Here is a 17,967-nt window from a genome sequence, read left to right as displayed (position 1 = left end):
CCAGGTCTACACCACAGAAACTGAGGCCATTGGTTGACAAGGGTGGTTGCTAGAACTTGCTGCGATGTTTCATTTCCATTTTGACTGAAGTCACCACAATCCTATTAAACCAAAAATACAATGTTTGGCCACTTTAGCATATAGACTACAGGGCTATCATGTTTATCTTTCTCTGATCTTCTCATTTCTATTCTCCTTCTGACCAAAACCCCATCTTGAAACCTCAAAAATGTGTTTGAGGATCACATATAATCACTTTTATCCACTGAAGGGTTTGAATATGCCAGCAACTGAGGGTCCAGAGAACCAAGTCAGTTACTCCAAAGTCTCTCTTTGCCTCTGGCACTTCATCCTGGAGAGGTGAGTTCTGAATCCCTCTGAACCCAGAAGTCTTCATGCACAGAGTAGAATAAAAATACCTGGTCCTCCCTGAGGGGAATGAGATCATAGGCGCTGAAGTGCTTTGAAATACTTAAAGAAAAGAAACATGACACAACCTTTTATTATTTCGGATAGTGAGATCAGGTCAGAAGGGTCGGCACGCTCATCATCATCCTACAGCTTTGAATGCCACACAGACTGGCGACATTTCCCATTCATTCGCCCCAACCTTGTGGGAAAAACTTTTCAAGAGTACAGCATCAATGAAACACAAATGCCATCACAATTGACAGTCACTGTACCATGCTGATTGTCCAGATAAGCTAACCAGTTACTACTCAGGGCTGATGTAAAACAGATGTAATGGCAAAATGAGATGAAATAGAATTTAGAATAAAATTCCGTCCCTTGGAGCATGTTCCATCGGCTTTCTCTGCTCCTGCTTCCGCTGGTATCTGGCCCTCTGGTAGAAAATGATGATGGTCACAGTGACTATATTTAGAAGAATGACGAGCAGTATGAGCCAGAATGAGTATCCATAACTGTGGGTCGTTCCTCTACTGGTGACTGCCGGGTAAAGCAAGTGGGACAACTCTTCAGAGAGACGGTTGGACTGTACGTTTGCCACAAACAGTATCATGGTCACAAAAACGAAGGATGCTGAAAAGAAGATGGAGTTTCATGCATGGCATGGTGATACAGTTTTTAATATCACTTACCTTTATGGAACACATATCTATGGGAGTTTATTGAATATCTACACTGGAGTTTACACTCAAGCACTAGGGAGAATTACAGAAATGTAAGACACTAACTAGCTGTCTAAACACAAAACACTAATGATTGTGCAGAGTTGTGTATGACCAACAGCAAACGTGCTGACCCAAACGCTTTCAGAAGCACTTTTGTGCAACTGGTCTACCAAACAGCCCGCTTCCTAGGTGGTGAATGCAGGAGTGTGCTGAATGAATGAGTGAATAGAACAGTTCAGAGAGAAGCTGTATAAGGAGTTCTGGGAAGAGCTGAGGAAGGACAGGGCATTGCAGATGGAAGAAGCGGCCTCAGCAAAGACCCTGGGTGGGTGGTGGGCCTGGAGCACCTGGGACTGTGAGAGACAAGCTCAGCTGTTGGGGAGAGGTCCCAGGGTCCTAAGAACTGGGTACAGAGACTGGGTTGCCCCGATGGCCACAAATGCCACCCCAGGAGCTTGAATTTCATGCAATATGATGCCACTGGTGACTGTCTAATCAGGAAGGATCTCCTTACTAAACTCATTAGAGAAGAGAACTTATTGTATGTTTCTGTCTTCCCTTTTTTATTCTTCACAATGTCCTCCACTAGAGACATTCTTTTTGTTTGTTTGCTTTGAGATGGAGTCTCACTCTCTCCCAGGCTCTGAAGTGCAGCAGCACGACCTCAGCTTACTGAACCTCCACCTCCCAGGCTCAATTCATCCTACCACCTCCGCCTCCTGACTAGCTGAGAGTACAGGCACATGCCACCATGCTTGACTAATTGTTTGTAGAGATCGGGTTTTTCTATGTTGCCCAGGTTGGTCTTGAACCCCTGGACTCAAGCGATCCACCTGCCTTGGCCTCCAAAAGTGCTGAGTGTGAGCCACTGTGGCTGACCCTAAAAAACATTCTTTAGCGCAGACTTGGGAGAGCCACTTTGGTCTAGTTAGAAGAATGTAGTTCTGGAATCAGAGAGAACAGGATTGGAAATCCCAGACAGGTAAACTTGGACCAAGTCATGCAGCTTCTCTGAGCCTCATTCCTCCTCTTTCAAAGGGAATGAGATAGAGACAAAAAAAACAGTAGATTAGGGCTTTTGCGGTTGCTTAGGGCTGGAAGTGTGCTGGAAGTGGGTAGTAGCTAAAGGGCGTGAGGTTTCTTTTCCAGATGATCAAAATATTCTAAAATTGGCAGTTGTGATGCTTGTGCATGTCTGAGAACATACGAAAAATCATGGAATTGTATGCTTTAATGGGTGAATTACCTGGTGTGCGACTCATCGCAGTAAAGTTGTGACTCATCTCAATAAAGAAAGGTTTTGGAGGATAAGGATGTGCATGTTCCAGGACTTGTGATGAGGCCAGTAATCAGGCTCACCCAGCAAGGTCTGAAGTGTGCAGGGGGCCGTCAGGTTCCTGGCCATGGAAACCCTTTGAGACTCCATCTGTTGCCATGTACCCGGAACTCAACAGACTTCAAATGTATCCTGCTATAACTCACACCTAGGGAAGCATTCCAAACCACCCTCAAAAGGTCCTAATTAGAGGGGTTTTGAATGAGGAAAATGTTTTAACACTCTTTGATGACAGACCTTCATCCTCAATGTAATGGTTTTATTTCTTAATAATTTGTCCGTACAAAAGCCCTGGCCCTCTGAAGCTCTCTGGGTGCCTCACAGCCTTAATTATCCTGCGTTTTCCTCTTGTGAAGTTTCCTATAAAAGCTTAATCATAAAGGGCAGGATGAATACAGGGCAAAATGCTTTTTTTCCAGAGCAGGCTGCCTAGAACTTTGATTTGAATCAGGAGGGGCCAACACACAGACACAAAATGCTAACATGAGTCCCCTTTAGAAATGAGATGCCCAGAGCCTCTATCTGCCAGGCTTCTCCAGCCTCTGGGACAGAAGGACTTATAGGGGCTGGAGGAAGCCCTAGGGTAGATGAGGAGCCTCGGAAAACTCACGGACCTTGGCTTCTGTCCTGGCCTCTGACCACTGGGCCCTGTGACCTGCTGATCACTTTCCCCTCTCTGGGTTCCTCAGTTGAGACACAAATGTATTTGGAACTGGCAGTCTGCAAAGTTCTCGCTGGCTTCAAGTTTCTCTCAGTCGACAGTTTTATCCCCTGAGTACAGGGTGCAGTCAGCATGGTGCAGAGGGCAGGCTGAGGTCAGAGGGCAGGCTGAGGTCAGAGGGCAGGGGAACCTAGGAAGTGAGGCTGCTGCTTGTCTCCTCAAAGCAGAATCTGCTTCTTTCTGTCAGAAACAAGCTAGGAAACCTACTTCCTCTCCTACCCAACATCTGCTTGCCAAGCAGAGGTGTTCAAAGCCAGCCCCTGGGGGTTTGGAGCACTTCCTTCTGGCCCCAGGATTCCCGGAAGTCAGCCTGATTGTACTCTCCCATGGCCATGACCCAAGGCAAGAATCAAGGCATCTCTGTACAGAAGCCCTTCTGCAGGCTGAGCCTCCAGCAAACTGAGAGTTTCACTAAGTTCTCCAACCCTCACAGCTCCGGTGAAGAAAATCAGGAATCCCCAAAGGGCTACTTTGGGCAAAAGTCAGGCCTATTCAAGCGTTAGGGTCAAAAGGCCTCCAGGGGCATTTAGAGGAAGCCAAGCTGTGCTAAGGCCTTCTCCCAGGCCGGTGTCAGAACATAATCTGCTCCTTAAATATCAACCTCTCAGGTTGTTTTTCTGCCCACCTCACAGCCTCCCTCTGTGTGTTAGAACTTGCCCCTGAGCCAGGAAAGGAAGGTGACTGGAATTCCCTCTCCATCAAACAATTCTGTGTGGATAGCAGTAGACAGGGCTAGGGGGAGGCTGTCTGGCCCCTGTTTTTCATGTTTTTCTTCACAAACATGCATGAGGCCTCTGCTATATGTAAAGCCAGCCCACACCCGGCTGTGGAGGCCACAGCTTTGTGGAAAAGGTGGCAGACTTTGAACCCCGCAGGCTGTAGACGCAGCAATGCTGGGCCACGTTCTCCTGCCGGCCCCACACCTGGCCCTCCACTCTGGCTCTGGTACCTGTTTTCCCTCCAAGAATGCGGTCTTCCTTCCCCACTCACCCCTGCGGCTGGGGAAGGGCTGACTGCGGCCCCAACTCCAGGATGGGCAGGTATCCTTGGCCAATTGGTGGATGGATGGGGGAATTCAACCCTGCCAGCCACAGAGATTGGTCAAGGGATGGAAGAAGGGCAATGCGAGTGCAAAGTGGCCCAGGACTTTCTCTTAATATGGAGGAAATAAGAAGTTGTTTTTTTTTCCTCCAGGCTGCTGCCATCAGCAATGAGCCCAGGGTGGCCAGCAGTCAACTTACCTTCAAGAGGATTGATCCGGCCAATGAATGAATGATGGTGGGAACACCGAGGAGCCCAGAGACGGAGCGATGGCAGGAAACAGTCCTCACGACATGGGCCGAGACCCTGACTCGAGCTGTGCCTGAAGCCGCTGCTTCCCGTACTTTCTCAGTTGCATGAGCAACAGTAAAAATAACCTATCTCTTTACCCTGGCCGTGAGTACCAATTGCTTTACCTTTGGTTTGCTTGACTGGGGTGAATTATCATCATACAAGTAGCTTGGGCAAGGGACCCTGGCATTCAGGTGAGTGTATCTGAGTTTGTAACAAAGTCCCTTAACCTCTGACACTCAGCTCTGCTATAAGAAAGGGAAGCCGTGATATTCATTCTATGGGATTGTTGTGACTTCTCCACAGTCGATGCTCATTAAATTGGGGAATTTATTTGTTTTTACCACCAAGTAATAAAAGTACAGAAAGAATCAGTCATACATGAATGTGGTTAAACCTGCCTGACTCCAGATCCTCGGAGCTGAGGTGTAAGTATGTAACGTGAGCCTGGTCCACCTGCAGTCCTTACAGGCTTAAAGTCTTTACATTTTAAAAAGCATCCCTCACCCTCCTACCTGTGTGGTGCTGGGGCCAGTTTGTATATCTCAACTCCACGTGAGTGATCTCACATTGGGAGTCTGAAAACGGCCATGTGGCTGTGTTTGCACCATTCCAATCACCAGCGCTTTTTTCTCTTTTTGTTCTTCCCCACTAGAAAGCCATTGTTCATATTCCTCAGTACACCACTATTCCGTGGCATGGAGATGCTGGCCTCCTCCACCCACCTGCGTCAGCCTAGTGGTAAGGATGGCACCCAATGGAGGGACAAGATGCTGCTGCCCTCAGTTCCACCTCCGAGGCTTCCTGACACATCTGATATCCACAGCCTCCTTCCTGTGCTTGAAAATTTCAGGTATGTGTTAAAATGTGTCACCTGAAACTTACATGAAGCCACCTCAGAAATCATTTCCTTAGGACAGGCTTCATTCCTAAGATCCAGTTTTGACGGTGGAGAGAGGGAAGGAACGGAAGAAAGTTGGCTGCCTGGCAGGAGCAAGGCCCTGAAGGCAGCTGGGCAGGGCAAAGAGGCACTTCCCCGGCCCTGCTCTGGGCAGTGGGACAACTGCAGAGCCGTGGCAAAACCCAGTGAGAGCCAAGAGACTGCGAGTCAAAGCTGGGACCCGTTTCCTATCTGGGCTCCATCCTCCCAGCACCACACTCATGAAACAAACTAAATAACCAAACGACACCACCCAGCAACACCCCAGGCTCACAGGTGGCCCTCAAGAAAGGTATTGCCCCCAGATTCTCTTATGTGACATTATCTGTGGCTCTGTGTCACAACCATGCAGGGATGTCATGTGCAGAGACCAAGTGGACTCATGTGGAGGAGGAAAGGGAAGGAAGTGTGTGCCAGTGTGCTCGTGTGTGTGTGTGATGCACGTGTGTGCATGTGTATATGTATGCACACGTGTGCGTATGTGTGTGCTTCTATACACCATACAGAGCCTAGTTTGGAGTTAAGCACATGGCAGGAGCTCAGTCAATATTTTGTTGACTTTTGTGCATTTTGACTTCTTATGTTAGATTCTCAAAAGCAAAGCCTGGCGTGTTGTAAGCCTCCTCAACAGTGCCTTTAAATCAGAATTCTATTTCCAGAGATGCTTCGTAAATGCTCTGGACTGACAAAATAAACCCCGGTCCTCGGCTCGTGGGAGGCCCTCGTAGTTTCCTTGGCGTAAACCTGATCGTGTATGTTTATGCGGTTCTCTGCAGAGCACTGAGTCTCACAGGGCCACTCACCGCTGAGCCCGTTCCAGGTGTACACCCCCATCGGCCCCAGGAACGTCTGGTAAGGGTTGCTGATGCTGTTGTAGAAGGTAAAGCCAGAGCTCAGCAGCGACGTGAACAAGCTCAGGACCAGGAACAGGACAGCCACCAAATGCAGGGTTCTTTGGGGAGAATTATTCAGTATCCCTAAAACTAAAACAATGTTTTGTGAGTGCAAAACATTGCAAGGAATGCAAATAGCAGCCCTAGCCTGGCATTCCTCCCCACCCTACCCTCTTAGGTGCCTGAGTTAGCAGTTGTTGGATGCCAGGAACCTCCGAGGCATGCAGGAACAAGACCCACATTCCTCACTGCGGGCTGGTTGTTGAATCAGTGGGTTGAATGGATATAACCACAACACTACAGATAACTGGGTATTTATCCTGATTTTGAAGTCCCCAAGGAAAGACTTTGCCTTCCTGGATACTGGCAGCAGGGCTGGGCAGCCTTCCCGTTAGTGAGCTTGGCCTTCCATCCTTGCCAAGGTGCTTGTCACAGTTTCACCAGTGCCCCGTTGCTCTGAGCACTAACTCGGCTTCCACTTGGAGGCACTCACAGGGCGGGTCACCCTGAACACCTGTGCACTGTGAGAATCCCATAAGTCCTGTGGTTTCTGGGGTAAGTACATGAGTCAGGCGTGGCATCAGCAGAGAAAAGGCTAAGAAAGGTGACCAGGAAAGTGGGAGCCGAAGGCTGACAGAAGAAAATGACTTCTGTTGCTGTAAATCGAGATGTGGGTCCTACTTCAGACTCCACTTCCCTGGAGCCAGAGAGGACCAGACGCTTACGGGGCTTCAACGCCGGAGGCAGCTGGGAACCTGCCCATGAGTGAGCCTTGATTCTGCTTTCCAAGGAGAACTCTTCTGAATCCTGACAGCATTGTATGAAATTTGCATATTTCTTAAATGTAAAGGAGCTCCAGGCATGGAACGACACTCTTGAAAAATGAAGCAAAGTTGCCCTGGCTTTCGGTCCTGGGTTCCTGGTTTCGCCTTTCTCGGCTGACCCCCACCAGCCGTCTCCTCCACCTGCTCTTTTGTTGAGGACACAGGGCCCAGGTGACGCAGGGGTGCACTGACATGCAGGCCCAGCCCAGCCAAGGTGCTGTCAGGGTGTGCGAGGCCCTGTGGAGAAGGCCAGCACATCAAATAGCATTTATGGGGATTGTTCCAGGAAAGTCACCAGGACACAGGAGAAAGTGATTTGGAGAATTTCCGAGTCGCAGTGAGGCAACGACACGACCACTGGGAACAGCAAGAGTAAAAACAAGTGAAAGCCTCTTCCTTTCCGTTCCGGTTTCTCTGGTCTCCAGGGAGGGAGCCTGGAGACCTCACATCTTTACCTGGAGCAGCTTTAAAGAACGGAAAGCGAAAAGGCCAGGTAGAATCTCTGGTTTCTGGGCCTAGGGGTGGTATTCCCTCAGTGTTATACCCACAGGTCGAAGGTCGAGGAGTTCCTTCCTGAACCAGAGTGTTTCAAAGAATTCAGAGAACATGCATGGGAGGAGGAGACCCCAGGGTGCTGTGAGCGCCCGTGGGAGGGGTCACCAATCCCCTCCTCACACCTGTTCCTTCCCTCCCTGCATTGCCGAAATGATTTAAAAATTCCTCATTATGCTGAATCCAAATCTGCATCTCCACAACTTAAACCCAGGGGTCCTAATTCTCCTTTGGGAATCACACAAAATTCCCTTGCTCCTTTCCTGCCTGGCGGCCTTTCCAAACATTTGAGGAGGGATAGAAATCCCAGCGTGATCAACAGGCCACGTCTCTGGAGTATTCCTTGTTGGGTGTGACTGCAAAGTCCCCCGCCAGCCTGGCCCGCTCCCCGCACAGACTTTATTCTGACTCTCTTTCTCTTTCTCTCTTTTTCGTCTTTTTTAAGAGACAGGGTCTTGTTCTGTCGCCCAGCCTGGAGTTCAGTGGCAAGATCATAGCTCACTGCAGTCTTGATCTCCCAGGTTCAAGCAAGAAATCCTCCTGCCTCAGCCTCTGGAGTAGCTGATGTATCACCACGACCATGCTCAACTAGTTTTCTTTTTAATTTTTTGTAGGGACAGGATCTCACTATGTTGCCCAGGCTGGTCTCCAATTCCTGGGCTCAAGTGATCTTCCCTCCTTGGCCTCCCAAAGTGCTGGGATTACAGGCATGAGCCACCTGGCCTGGCCAGACAGACACGGGGCTCCCATGAGACCTGACACTCCCCTTGGAGAAGAGAACACCCCCACTCCATTTTTGGACCTCTTCATTCTGTTTCTTCACTATTTTGTTTGTTTGTTTTTGCTTTTTAATCAGCCATGTTCTATGAGGGAGAAAAGTTTCCTCCCATTGGACAGAGAGTGGGCATAAAGGAGATGGGGCCAGCAGCTTACAATCGGGCGCCAGAGATACAGCCTCAGGGGCTGCTGGCAAAGAGGTTTGTGGTGAAGACCCTCATCCAGAGACAGCAGGCACCCCAAGTGGTGCAGGTCTTGGAGTGGAGCCTTCTAGGCCAGGAGTGGGAGAGGCCCCAGAAGCAACAGTGACAGGTAACCCAAGGGCCTGGCTGAAGGAGAGTGAGAAAGTGCAGGAAAGAAAGGGGGAAGAGGCTGGGCGTGGGGCTCACACCTGTAATCCCAGCACTTTGGGAGACCAAGGTGAGCAGATCACAAGGTCAATAGATCGAGACCATCCTAGTCAACATGGTGAAACCCCCGTTTCCACTAAAAATACAAAACTTAGCTGGGTATGGTGGCACATGCCTGTAGTCTCAGTTACTTGGGAGGCTGAGGCAGGAGAATCGCTTGAACCCGGGAGGCAGAGGTTGCAGTGAGCCAAGATCGTGCCACGGCACTCCAGCCTGGCAACAGAGCGAGACTCCGTCTCAAAAAAAAGGTGGGGAGAGGAGAGAGAAAAGGGCAGCAGAAGTGCAATGTGGGTATGTCTCACAGTCGTTGGCATGGCCACACAACCCCTGAAAACCCAGGGGAGAAGGGAGCAGATGAGGAGAAGACTGGGCAATCCTCAGCTCAGTGGCATGAGGACAATGATGTCATCACCCTGTCAAGGGAACATTCTCCTCCTCAGGTGGAACTGGGGACTGTGAACAAAGTCCAGCTTGCACAGGTACAGCCTACTTGTGCTTAGTGGCAACTGGACTATTTTGCCAATTTCTGCCAATAACTCATAGGGAGTGGTGAAATTCTCAGCATAGTCTTGGGCTCTGCATCCCAGGGAAGCACTCTAGCAGAGCATGGGTCAGCTGCCTAGGCGGGATGGGTGGAGCCTACTGGGCCTGCCTTCTGGCTGAGTGGGATGTGGCCATCTGGGCTGGGACTGTTCCTGTCCCTGACCTCAGGTGAAGTCTCTTGCCTCTGCCTGTTGCTCACTGTGGAGATGCAGCGGCTGGGGGATTCCTATTGCTACAATTTAGCACACACTTGCTTTGAAAGTAATAGAAGGTGACTCCAGGGGAGAGGAGGAAAAAGCTACAGCACGTAGGGCACACCTGTTTGCTGCAGATGAATCACCGCTGAGTCACCGGAAGGGGGAGTCGCTCCCCATTCCACACGCACCAGCTCCTCCTGGACGCTAAAGGGGAAACTCCAGGATCTATCCCGAAGTTTGCTAGGGACTAAATGAACTCACTCCTCAGCAAAGTTTGGTAACCAATAAGAAATAATTTGGTTACTTAACTAGAAAATAGAAATCCAGGAGGCGGAGGTTGCAGTGAGCGGAGATCATGCCCCTGGGCACTGGGGTGACCGTGTGAGACTCCGTCTCAAAAAATAATAATAATAAAAAATAAAATAAAAACTTCAGTGTGAAAAAAAAGGAGCTGTGTCCAAGGCCCCTGACGTGGCTTGCAGTATTTTTCTGCTTTACACACTGTAAAAAGCTGTTTTTGGATATTCATTGGTAAATGGTTAACATTCCTTTTTTTTTTTTCAGAGTGAATTAGAAAGTGACAATTGAATTTAGCTTTGTTTGTGACTTTTGGTAAGATCTAATGATGTGATTTTTCAAAAGGGAGTCATTTGCGGCCTGTTGACTCATAATTTCTGTGTATTAAGGTGACAATTTATCTTGATTCTAACTGCTGCATTTTAAAATTATTTTCTGGCTTTCTAAATTTCCTGCCACATAGGTCTGACAGCTATATCTCTCCTGCAGCTCCTGGCTCAGAACTTAGACAATAAAAGCTGAAAATTCAGGGAAAGTTATCAAGAATGAAATAACAATAAACTTCCATAGCATCTGACAGCTGCTCTCTGCCTACAAAATTAGCAAACACATTCCGTTCTTTTCTTCCTTTTAGGGGGCAAGTCTGTGAATCAGGAAAGCCACCTCACAATTGGTGCTAATTGCCTTGATGCTGGCAGCCCCAGGCAAGAGCCAAGAACAACGTGGCCACAGAGAAGAGGGCCTGGCCACAGATCCCACAGCTGGGAGGCAGAAACGTGCTGCCAGGCAGTGGATAAGGGACACACGTGAGAGCCATCCGGACATCCGGGCTCCCCATGCAGGGAAATGTAACCCTTCAGGCCCCACTTGCCATCTGCCTTTGGAGTTCTGGTTTTCTGTAAGTCCTCAGACATCGAGGGAGGGTGGCTTTGTGAGTGGGTGGGTGGGAACCATGACTCCCTCTGTAAACACCTGGTCACCAGGGAGTCTGACAGGGCAGCTCCTGAATCTGTCCGCCCCAGTGCCTGCGGAAGGAGCTTATTCTATCAACAGATCTCCAAGTGTGGCCTGACAGCTCTCCTGGGAAGCCCAGGTTGGTGCCCCAGCCTCTCGGAAAGTTGCCAGGGTTCCTTGGGAAGAGGTGGCCTGAGCCCAGAAGGGCATCTTTTTCTGTCCTCTATACTCTTCCACTTCTAGTGTGGTTACATCTCTCGGGGCAGATGGCAAATATTCCTCTCCAGGAAAATCTCCTTATGTGGACAGGGTAGGAGTAAGGTGGGGGCTCTTTATGAATTCTGGAGAAATAAAGTTTATTGTTCTTCTTTTTCCAATTAATTAGTTTCTGCAGCAGATTTATGTTTCCAGTGATTTTTAGCTTGGGCTAATGGTGCAATGTTGAGTTCCCTGAGAACAAGTGGAGGTCAGGGGAGAAAGGAGAGTAGCGGGCAGGGGGAATGGCAGACGGGGGTGAGATTCCCACCACCTGCAGCAGATCCTGACTCGGACGCAGCACTCAAAGTCCAGCCGGGAGCCGAGCTTTCCCTCAGTCTGCCTTGCTTCCTTTGCAAGGTTGTCCAGAGGTTTCTCCAATAAATTAATTTCAAGCAAACCACATCCAAAGGACTTAAAAACAATACCCAGTACAGCGATGCCTGTCAATCTAGTGCCTGGCCTTGGTGAAGCTGGTTGTTGTCAACACTGAATTAAGATCACCTGGGAAGATTTTTTTTTAAACGAGCAGGTCAGGGCCTCACTCTGCAGAAACTGCTATTCAGTTGGTCCAGGGTGGGGATTCCTCACTTGCATTCCAGGTGATTCTACCTTCTGCTGTAGACAACGTGACTGCTCAAAGTCCCACACATTTGCAAACCAGACTGTTCTTGGAACCGAGGACAAAGAGTCCAGTGTCACATGAGCAGAAATGTCTCTCACAATAAAGTCAAGCCTGGGCTGGTGAGATCCCCGTCTCTACAAAAACATAAGAAAAGTGGCTGGGTATAGTGGCGTGTGCCTGTGGTCCCAGCTACTCCAGAGGCTGAGGCAGGAGGATCTCTCGAGCCCAGGATATAGAGGCTGCAGTGAGCTATGATAACACCACTCAACTCCAGACTGGGTGACAAAGCAAGACCCTGTCTCAAAAAAAGAAAAGAAAAGAAAAATATGCCTGTAATTCCAGCACTTTGGGAGGCCGAGGTAGGCGGATCACTTGAGGTCAGGGGTTTGAAACCAGCCTGGCCAACATGGTGAAACCCTATCTCTACTAAAAATACAAAAATTAGCAAAGCATGGTAGTGCATTTTTGTAATCCCAGCTACTAGGGAGGCTGAAGCATGAGAGCTGCTTGAGCCTGGGAAGTGGAAATTGTAGTGGGCCGAGATCCCACCATTGCACTCCAGCCTGGGTGATGAAGTGAGACCCTGTCTCAAAAAAGAAAAACTATCATAAAAACTTTTCCTGTCAAAATGATTCTGTAAAAATACATGTTCTGGTCAATGCATAGGCTGAGTAATATTTGAAATGACATTCGCAGGAACTCCGTGTCCTAAATGTGAATGGCACACTTTGCAATGATTGCCATGATTGCCAGTGTGAGCAAACAGTGCACATTATGTTTCCGGGACCCTGACCACATTTTCAAAACACAGAGTTAAAGAGCTGACTTCTTTTTATATGGCACCCAAGATCCAGCACTGAGAAGGAGGGGAGTGTCCACAGTGTGAGCTTATACCCCTTTGCAGCTCACGTTTCAGGATTCTGCCCTCCAACGGGGCTTTGCAGACATGTGTTCCCCCCATCCCCTTGCTTCCATGGAGACCTGCACATACCATGTCCTGCCAGTGAATGCAGTGCACTGATTTTAACTGAGGAAGGGTCTTTCTCTCACACTGGGTGGTGAGCCCTCCAAGGCCAGAAACCACGTGCAATTCCTTCCCGTATGTGAGCCCCTTATACACCCAGCAGCTGCTCAGGGAAGATTTTTTGAACAGAAATTAGATCTCCAGAACTTTGGGAGCAGCAAAAACAATCTGCTCGCAGCCGGACATACAGGATCTGTCACTTTTCATCTCGATGTTGGGCAAACTAGGATGCAACCAGTCAGCCTGAGCTGCCCACGCCATCCAGTTACACACCGGAGAATTTCCTTACCAGGTCTGACAGACAATTTTCCCCAAAGTTGACCTGATGTTGGTTGAATTATTTTGGCATTTTGAAATCAGCCATCTTTGCTTCCTTCTGCTCTTTTGTTTCAAAATCTACAGTCAAAATTGGCTCCATGTGATAAATGCCAAGCAGAAATATAGCAGAGCTTTGCAATAATTATTACTCTTGGGGGACACTTGGTGTGACCTCACTCTAGCCAAGAAGCTGATATGGTTAATTTCTCAATCGGAACGGTCAGTCCACCACTGCTGGGCAAGAAAGAGGCATTTATACAGACTTACGGTTGGTTTCCGATTTGAAAGAAGCCCTGCGCGGCCATGAGAAGCAATAGGAGGAGAGCATCCCGTCCCACTGCGCATTGCAGAGCTGCTCCCAGGGGAAGCGTCCCAGGACCGTTAGCAGCTGAACACTGCAAACTGAAGATTCTAGTAACGTGACTTTCCCATCTAAGAGAACTGCTTACAGGTGTTCAAGCTCAGTGATTATTACAATCGTCGGCAATGAAGACTCCCTAGGCTCTGAGGGGTCCTTAGGTGTCAACCAGAGTGACGGTGCAGCACCTTCATTAACTGGGTGGTGGTTCACCTTCTTCAGCACCAGGAGTTTGGGCAGTGACTTGGGGAAGGTCAGAATGTGGCTCCCCAGTAACAAAGAGTAAAAGTGGAGAGCAAGCAAAGGAAAGGCAAATATCCTCACTGTGCTCTGACCTGGGCTGCCGCTCCTGCCTGGCCCTGGGCCCTTTCCGGGCTCCCCTTGACCAGTGCCTGCTCTGGTCCCCTGACATCACTGTGCTCACCTGCACACATGCAGGGCTTTACAGCCAGGTCCTGGCCCATCCCTGGCCTCCTCTGAGTCTCCGTGCATAGAGATAGCTGACACTTTCTTTGAAGCCATTTATCTCAAATTGGAAATCAACTGGTTCCAAACAGATACCGTATGGAAACCAAAAAACTTGCAAGTTTTGTCTCTTCTTTAAAATTTTTAAATGTGTCTGAGGCTTCAGGGCACTATTTGGTTTTGAGAATGCTATTCACATAAGTGAAGGCATGACTGAGTCTTTGAAACTCGCTGTAAAGCAAATGTTTCCCATCCTTACGGAAGCTGTGGTTGACCCCAGAGGAGATGTCCCTGAAAGGCTTTGACAATGCCAGGGGATACGTTGCTTTTGTTAACATCTAAATGACAAACGTATAACTTGGGAACATAACCAAGTTGCTTTGGATTTAAGACAATAGTTTCATGAAAAAAGTCATAAATACACTATAGGTAGAACCTAGAGCTACTGTTTAGGACTCAAACTTCTTTATGCATTACACGAGGACTAAATATTACATTTGTATAAGGTAGAAAATGATGCATATTTATAAGTCAGAAGGTAATGACTGTGTGATACCCGATAACGTCTGTGTAATACTTGTATAGAACATTGTTCAAAACAAAGTCCATTTAATGTGTTACACAATGTACAAATGTTTTTAAATTTAGAAAACATAAAGGTGGGTATCAAACTTCAAAAGTCCAATAAGTAGCTAAATCAACTTATTCTTAATGAGCCTTCATTTTCCTTCCATTGAGAGGAGGACATTATTATATAAGAAATCAGAAAAAAAAGTTTAGGAATTCCTGTAAAATATACAATTAATAAACTAATGGAAATGTAACATAATTTCCAACAATTAGATATTTTGGAGGTAACTTCAAATCAGTTAAAGAAATGAACTTGAGAAATAGAGATAAGAAATATTCTGTTTTACTCTTTCCTGCATAGATGCCACTTGCGAAGTTCTAGACAGAGATTTTAGCTCCAACTAAAAACCTAGTCGATACAGTTAAAAAATGCATTCCTACTGGCTATTCAATCCCATATTGCTGTTACATATTTTTACTTATTTACTTGTCAATCAGCTTGGTGGGTATTATTTAAATGTAGCCACTGCTAGAATGATTGAAACTGTTGTACTAGGAGACACAACCAGAACTGAGGAAACTCAAACAATGACATGGCAAATTTCCAAAATTATGAGTTAGGCTTGCGTCTTCAGCCTAACCCACAGCTTACAAAGAAATTATTTTTGAATGATTATTTGGCCCAAACACAGAATGACATGAACCTTAATTCAATCTCACTATATCCATTTAAATTAGTTTATCATTTACCTGCAAAATGTTTGTTTGGTTCTGCAAGTCCGTGACTCAATTCTTGACTACTCTCCCCATGAAAAAGTCCGTAAGTGATGAATATACTCCCATTTGAAGCAGAGTCTCTAACAGCAATTGTACTGGTGATCCATGCTTGTGTCCCAAGAATAGCACAAATAACGATGAAAGACCCAAGGCTGGTGAAAAAGCTTGATAAGAACATCAATGTCTTCCTTGTGGTAGGCATTTTCACAGGAAAATAAGTTCTCTAGGACAAACAAAAAAAAAACCCAAGTATCTTCTTATAACACTTTTGGACCTTATCATTTGACGTCTAGTATTTAGAAATGGAGTCTTAACATCTTGTTGTCAAATATAAAATCTCACTCTTCCTAAGGAAGGGTTATGCTAATGGACATTGAACTCTGAGCATGGTTATAAAATTTACAGTCACTGAACTTTGGTCTGGAGTAAGAGGCTGCTATGGTTACAGCCAACCAGCACGAACAAGGGGTGGGCATGGTCTTCCCAGGGACTTCCTCAATCACACAATTAATTTATAATCTGTGGGCAAGTGTCATGGAAGCAAGTTTAGCCTACCACGTCATGACATGAGTAGCATTCCTAAATAATAAGGGCGTGGAGGATCTGTAGCCTCAAAACGTTGCTGAGTCTCGTAGACAACACCATGAAAACCCAACTCCTCCAAGAATTATTGGAAATATATAAACATATACTTCACTATTGTGAACATTTACGTTGTTTCAATTTCACAATTATGATGAGAAGGAACGACACACAAATATCTTTAGGCACAAACCTTTGTCTATATCTCTACTTATTTCCTTGCTTAGACTTCTACAAGTTTGACAAAGTCTGTGGACTTTTCTGAAGTTGCTGCTGTGCATTGCTCAGTTTCTTTACTCGTCAGTGATTTGACTTTCATAATTGTTCCAAGAGGAAATTCTAAGGACGTCAGCCTTTGTCAAATGTACTGTGGAGTGGAAAGAGAAAAGTTGACATCTCCTCATGTTTTGTACCTCTTTAGTTTCAGACTTTATCAGAGAGGTGTGGCTTTCAAATTTCCTCTTTCAAATTGGATCATATTTGTGTATTATTGAAATTATAACTTGAGAAGTTTCATCTTTATCACTTTTCAGTACTCTGGTAGAAGTGGTTCTGAACATTCTTGCTTTTGGTAATTGTATCTGTATCTACTCTGTTGAGTGGTAAATAGTTTATAAATGATCATTTCTGGACTTGAGAAAAATTCTCCCATTTGGCTAACAGATCATTTCTTGAGATGATAAATAGACATTCGTAGCATGTTTGCATACCTCTTTTTACTATATTCTGTGATTATTTAGTAATATCATATTAAGTTGGTGAAAATGCAGTTGTGGTTTTTGCCATCGAAAGTTACATTTACTTTTAATGGCAAAACTTGCAATTACTTCATCATCTACTTTTCTTTTTAACACCCAACTGATTTGTGGAATTTGCTGATTATCTGTCTGTTCCATTGTTGTAACTAGATGACATGCTCCAGGAGGTGGACATGTTTGTTTTGTGTACCACTGGATTCCAGGAGCTGGCAAAGAGGCTGGCCCAGAGAAGATATTCAGCAAACGTGTTGAATGAATTATTGAGATATGTACACACACACTCCACTACTGTGGACATATATATTGTTTCTATTTTTAAATTATGATTAAGGAAGAACAACCTATGAGCATCCTTATGCATAAACCTTTGTCCACATCTTTGATTATTTCTTTGCTTAGACTCTAGAAGTGAGTCAGAGTCTGAATTTTACTGAAGCTGTTGTTATGCATGGCCCGGCTGCTTATTAGAAAAAGATACCACTCACCTGCCATGCCCTTAACATGTGTGGAAAGTGTAAATGTGCACACTTTCCTACAACCTCAAAACATTGTATATTATTGGAAAAACTTACTATATTTTTCTATTTAAGTCTATTTATTTTGACCACACTTTTAAAGGGTGGAACAGAATTTCAGCAGTTAATTCCCTCTAGCCCTATTCCTAGTGTGGAAAATAATTTTGTATTTATTATTGTATTTTGTATTACATATGCCCATTACAAAAATGTATTCAAACGAACTGACAAGAAGAAAGAAGAAAGTAAAGATAATAAATAATTTATCCTAGAAGAAGTGATTCTGTTCATAGTTGGGCAAAGACTTTCATACCGATAGCTTTACTTCTCAGGCAATTTCCTGCTGCTATAACTGAATACCTGAGCCTGGGTGATTTATAAAGAACAGAAGTTTATTTCTTACAGTTCTAAAGGTTGAGGAGTCCAAGGTCAAGGGGCTGCATCTGGTGAGGGCCTCATGCTAGTGAGGACTCTCTGTAGAGTCCAGAGGTGGCACAGGGCATCATGGTGGCCAGATGGCAAGTGGGCTGACAGTGCTAGCTCAGGTTTCTCTTCCTCTTCTTATAAAGCCACCAGTCCCACTCCGGAGAACACCCATTGATCCGTTAACCTATTACTTCATGAATGAACTAATATGTTCATGAGGGCAGGGCCCTCATAACCTCACTGCTTCGTAAAAGTTGTAACTTTCCATACCACCACACTGAAACTCACCAATATGAGTTTCAGAGGGGACAAACACCCAAATCATAGCACCGTGCACGCATTATTTCTGTTTTATAATCTGCTTCATAAAAATTTTAACAACTTG

General features: G+C 46.3%; 1 protein-coding gene across 1 annotated transcript; it reads right to left on the bottom strand.

Moving 5' to 3' along the window:
* Positions 1-486: 486 nt before the first annotated feature.
* Positions 487-15,674, bottom strand: CLRN3 (clarin 3). The gene is made up of 3 exons (XM_012464200.3): positions 15,275-15,674; positions 6,266-6,445; positions 487-1,041 (listed from the first exon to the last, which is right to left on the bottom strand). The coding sequence occupies exons 1-3, from the start codon at positions 15,501-15,503 to the stop codon at positions 770-772; spliced, it is 681 nt and encodes a 226-aa protein (XP_012319623.2). The 5' UTR covers positions 15,504-15,674; the 3' UTR covers positions 487-769.
* Positions 15,675-17,967: the final 2,293 nt, after the last annotated feature.

Source organism: Aotus nancymaae, unplaced genomic scaffold, assembly GCF_030222135.1.
Source record: "Aotus nancymaae isolate 86718 unplaced genomic scaffold, 86718_ANA_hifiasm-v0.15.2.pri h1tg000010l, whole genome shotgun sequence".
Classification (NCBI taxonomy): domain Eukaryota; kingdom Metazoa; phylum Chordata; class Mammalia; order Primates; family Aotidae; genus Aotus; species Aotus nancymaae.
The sequence above is the reverse complement of the archived record's forward strand: the minus strand, read 5'-3'. Positions and strand labels throughout refer to the sequence as shown.

Bases quoted from the DNA above. Each gene is read 5' to 3' on its own strand.
- CLRN3 (XM_012464200.3), bottom strand. From the start codon at position 15,503: ATGCCTACCACAAGGAAGACATTGATGTTCTTATCAAGCTTTTTCACC. The intron at 6,446-15,274 runs GTAAATGATAAA...ACATTGTTTTAG, and splicing joins ACCAAACAAACATTTTGCAG to TTTTAGGGATACTGAATAAT. The intron at 1,042-6,265 runs GTGAGTGGCCCT...TCTTCTTTTCAG, and splicing joins CACCTGGAACGGGCTCAGCG to CATCCTTCGTTTTTGTGACC.